We start from the raw sequence: 3873 nt of genomic DNA, 5'->3' as shown, positions 1-3873 counted from the left end.
CCATGTTATTAATGGTAATTCTACATAAACCTTCAAAAAATAAAAGTTAATATTTTCTAGTAAATGACATTAATCAATTTGATGAAAGAGATGGGTATTCAAATAGAGTACCCCCCCTTCATCAAAAAAAAAAAAAAAAAATAGAGTACCCCCACTAAATTATTTTATTAGGTACATGTGGAAACCTTACTACTATATACTATTCCCTTTAGAATATTATAGACAAAGAAAGAAAAAAAAAGTAGCTAAATTAGCTTTCTCCCACACTTCACAAACTTTCCAACCCTTATAAATTAAACCCTTCTACTTCCTTTTCTCATCCTCTCACATTCAACTTCTCCACTCAAACACTCAATACAAGATAAAAAAGAAAAGGAAAAAGAAACTACTACAGGAAATCAAGAACATCAAAGTCATCTACAATATTTCATCAATCAAGAATCACATTCCAAAAAAACACTAGGAATCAACAATGGTGAAGATTGAACAAAAGATGATTAAATCAGAATCAACAACAACAAAATCCATGGCAATCCCAAGATCATCATCAACATCATCATCAATTAGGAAGAAAAAGTATAAAGGAGTAAGAATGAGAAGTTGGGGATCATGGGTATCTGAAATAAGAGCACCAAATCAAAAAACAAGAATTTGGTTAGGTTCTTATTCAACAGCAGAAGCAGCTGCTAGGGCTTATGATGCTGCACTTTTATGTCTTAAAGGTTCTTCAGCTAATCTTAACTTCCCTAACTCATCTTATGTTCTTCCTTCTCTTGATGACCATAATTACAATAATGCCACTATGTCTCCTAAATACATTCAAAGAATTGCAGCTTCTGCAGCTGCAACTCCTTCATCAACTTCTTCTTCTCTGTCTCCTCCTTCTCCATTACCTCATCTCTTATCTCCTTCCCCATCGATATCATCTCCGTCTTCGTCTTCTTCAACCATTAATCCTTACGATATCGACGATATCTCATTGATGCATTATTCGAATACTGATTGCACTAGTACTAATACTATTAGTAATGTCATACCCCATGGTGAAGTACCCATATCTACAACACATTCTATAATCGACCCATGGGTCGATTTATTATGTGATTTAGAATCACCAAAGTTTATTGATCAAATGCTCAATTCATACCCTTCGTTTACGTCTCCTTCTATCGAAGATTTCTACGAAGAAGGGGATATTCGGTTATGGAGTTTTTGCTAGCTAGAAAAGATTTGCAGCAATTTTATGCAAAAAAAGAAGATTTGCAGCAAGATTGGGTGCTTGATTCATTTCTTGAGTAAAAGGAAAAGGAAAAAAAAGAAAGAAAGTAAAAGATTACTAACAAGTTAGTTATACCTATATTAATAATTCATTTCTATTCATTATTTACAAAATTATTTTTGTTTTAAAAGTGTATGTGAATTAGGAGTAATTAATCACTTTGGTTGACGTATTTTTATCGTTCGACCGTGTGAAATTACGATAATGGGTTTACATAAATATAAATGGGTTTGTTGTAAGTTAAATTACATAATTGTATGATTAATAGAGTGATGTTAATGAAGTGTTATTATTTATTGAATTATTTTCAAAAGCTCCTTCAATGTGTTGTAATGAACAAGAGAAGCAATTTAGTTGAATAATCAAGCTCTTCCTTCTTTTATACGTTCGTGTAGTCTTTCTTTTACTGAAATATTCATGTTTTCCTCTTGAATTTAACCAAAGGTCTGCCCTCTCTATTACCCATCTTCAGACTGTACACTGGGTAGTCTGAGGGTACTCAAATTAGACCTAACTTGTGCTGGGTTTAGAACTGTCTGGTTCCAAAGCATTGCGTGACCTACGAAAAAGTGCTAAGAGAAGAGAGGAACTATTGTGAAATTTGGGGAAACCTATAGACTATAGGTATATACAAAAGTTGAAAAGTTCTTAGACTTCTTTGCTTTTCCATCACTTCTTTATGCGCACTAGACATTAGTTTCTCTTATGGGTGACTTGGTAGGCAAGCTACCTATTAACAATGGTCAAATTCCCTCTTTCAACAAAAAAAAAAAAAAAAAAAAAAAAAAAAAAACAATGGTCAAATTCCCAATAATAGGTCCAAGGTTGTCTGCACAAGCTAGTTATTTTAGATATTTTGATTTATCCCAATAATAGGTCAAATTTCCTTTTTTTTTTTGTTGAAAGATATATGTAATCTTTCCTTCTCTATTGGATTTGATTTATTCCTAGCTAATTCATGAATGCCTAAATTTTGTTAGATATTTTGAGATTGATTCAAGAAGATTATAGAAATTCTAGAATAAATTGATTAGCAAATAGGTTAAAGGAGTATTTTAATCATCTCCATCCATGTACAAAAGAAAACAAGCTGCAATAATCATGTACATATTGTATATATACTTTTTTTCTTTTCACTTTTGTGTATATTTTGGTAAGTTGCCTTTAGATTCTTTTGCATGGATTCTCATTGTCCTTGTTGATTGTTAGGACACATAAACTTGAAGACCACAATCCAAAAGGGGTCCCCATGTGAAAAACCTAAATAAAAAAGATATATTCTCCTTGATTTTAATGGATTACTTTTACAATTATTTGTGATCGAAATGGAAATTTCCCAAATATTGTTTGAAGAAAATATATTGAAAGGGTTGATTCTCACATGAATAATGTCTTTTAAGACGATTTTCACATGGCCATTCCACATGGTGTACGAAAATCAAACAAGGAGTTCAAATTCGACATGTCAATAATGTAATGGTTAGTGAAGCTCGTTTTGGTCGAATCCTAACAATCAAAATGTCTGATTTTTCACGTTCACTCATTTTTAACACAAAGTGAAGTCTTCACGGTTAATATCAATTTATAACCATCACATATTTTAGTGCAGTAGTTGAACGTACATTTTTTCCCCCACAAATATAATTCTTACTGTTAAAATGATGCTTGATTAAGACATCAACAAACTATAGTATTAAGTGGAAGAGGACAAATTTTCATTAATATTACAAAAATTCAGAGTATTTCTCATTTCTAATATAAGATTAGATTATTATTTTTGCCATCTACTATATTGTGACATTATCTATTTTATCTCTAATCTCACTCATGTTATGAATTGAATATGACAAGATTTGAAAAAAAAATGACAAGTGATTTTCTTGACTAGTAGTGGTTGACAAAGAAAAAGAATAATTGAAGGAGAAGGAATACATGCATGTGGATGTAAGATGTATGTATCCAAACCCCAAACCTAAACCGTAAAATTGTTTTGTTTTACATATACATTGTATTTGGTTGGTTTTGATTAGGGTTTTTATAAAAGGGATATGAGGAGACAATACACCTGCTATGATCATGGGATATGGGACCATCACCATCTTCATATTTGTCACAATCCTTATACTGTCCTTTTCCCCATTTTGTATTTCTACCTAAAGAGCTACCATATACTATTACAAAGTAAATTGTCTTTGAGTGTGTACGATTATATGGGGTTGGAAATTGTGAGAATACTTCATAATCAATGAAGATAGTTTTGAAGGTGTCTCTCTCGCTAATGTTACTCGTATCTATCTTTTGTACCGTAAAAAAATGGTAAAAAACCCTCGCTCCCTCTCAAATAGTTGTTTTTATTAGATCATTGGACTTGAGCTTCTTCTTCTTCTTTTTCCATTATTTGATTCTTATCTTTCGGGACCTTAGAATCACCAAACTTATTTTTTCTTTGTAAGTTTGATTTCCAGATCAATAAAGCTTCTAAAATGGAGATAATTTTTCAAGTTTCTCTTTCTCTTCACTAGATCGAAACCAAATTGGATAGTCTCGATGTATTTTACTTGGAATTTTGCTTGAATTTCGTTAGTCTTAACTAT

At 31.6% G+C, this 3873-nt stretch overlaps 1 protein-coding gene across 1 annotated transcript; it reads left to right on the top strand.

The window, feature by feature from the left end:
• The first annotated feature begins 217 nt into the window (after window positions 1–217).
• LOC147534517 (ethylene-responsive transcription factor ERF014-like) lies at window positions 218–1583 on the top strand. The gene has a single exon (XM_086651006.1). The coding sequence runs from the start codon at window positions 473–475 to the stop codon at window positions 1217–1219; it is 747 nt and encodes a 248-aa protein (XP_086507132.1). The 5' UTR covers window positions 218–472; the 3' UTR covers window positions 1220–1583.
• The last annotated feature ends 2290 nt before the right edge of the window (window positions 1584–3873 follow it).

Source organism: Eschscholzia californica, unplaced genomic scaffold (genome assembly GCF_041429995.1).
Source record: "Eschscholzia californica isolate CP2 unplaced genomic scaffold, dmEscCali1.0.p SCAF_6, whole genome shotgun sequence".
NCBI lineage: Eukaryota > Viridiplantae > Streptophyta > Magnoliopsida > Ranunculales > Papaveraceae > Eschscholzia > Eschscholzia californica.
Note: the sequence above shows the minus strand (reverse complement) of the source record. Positions and strands in the feature narration are given on the sequence as shown.

Bases quoted from the DNA above. Each gene is read 5' to 3' on its own strand.
- LOC147534517 (XM_086651006.1), top strand. From the start codon at position 473: ATGGTGAAGATTGAACAAAAGATGATTAAATCAGAATCAACAACAACA.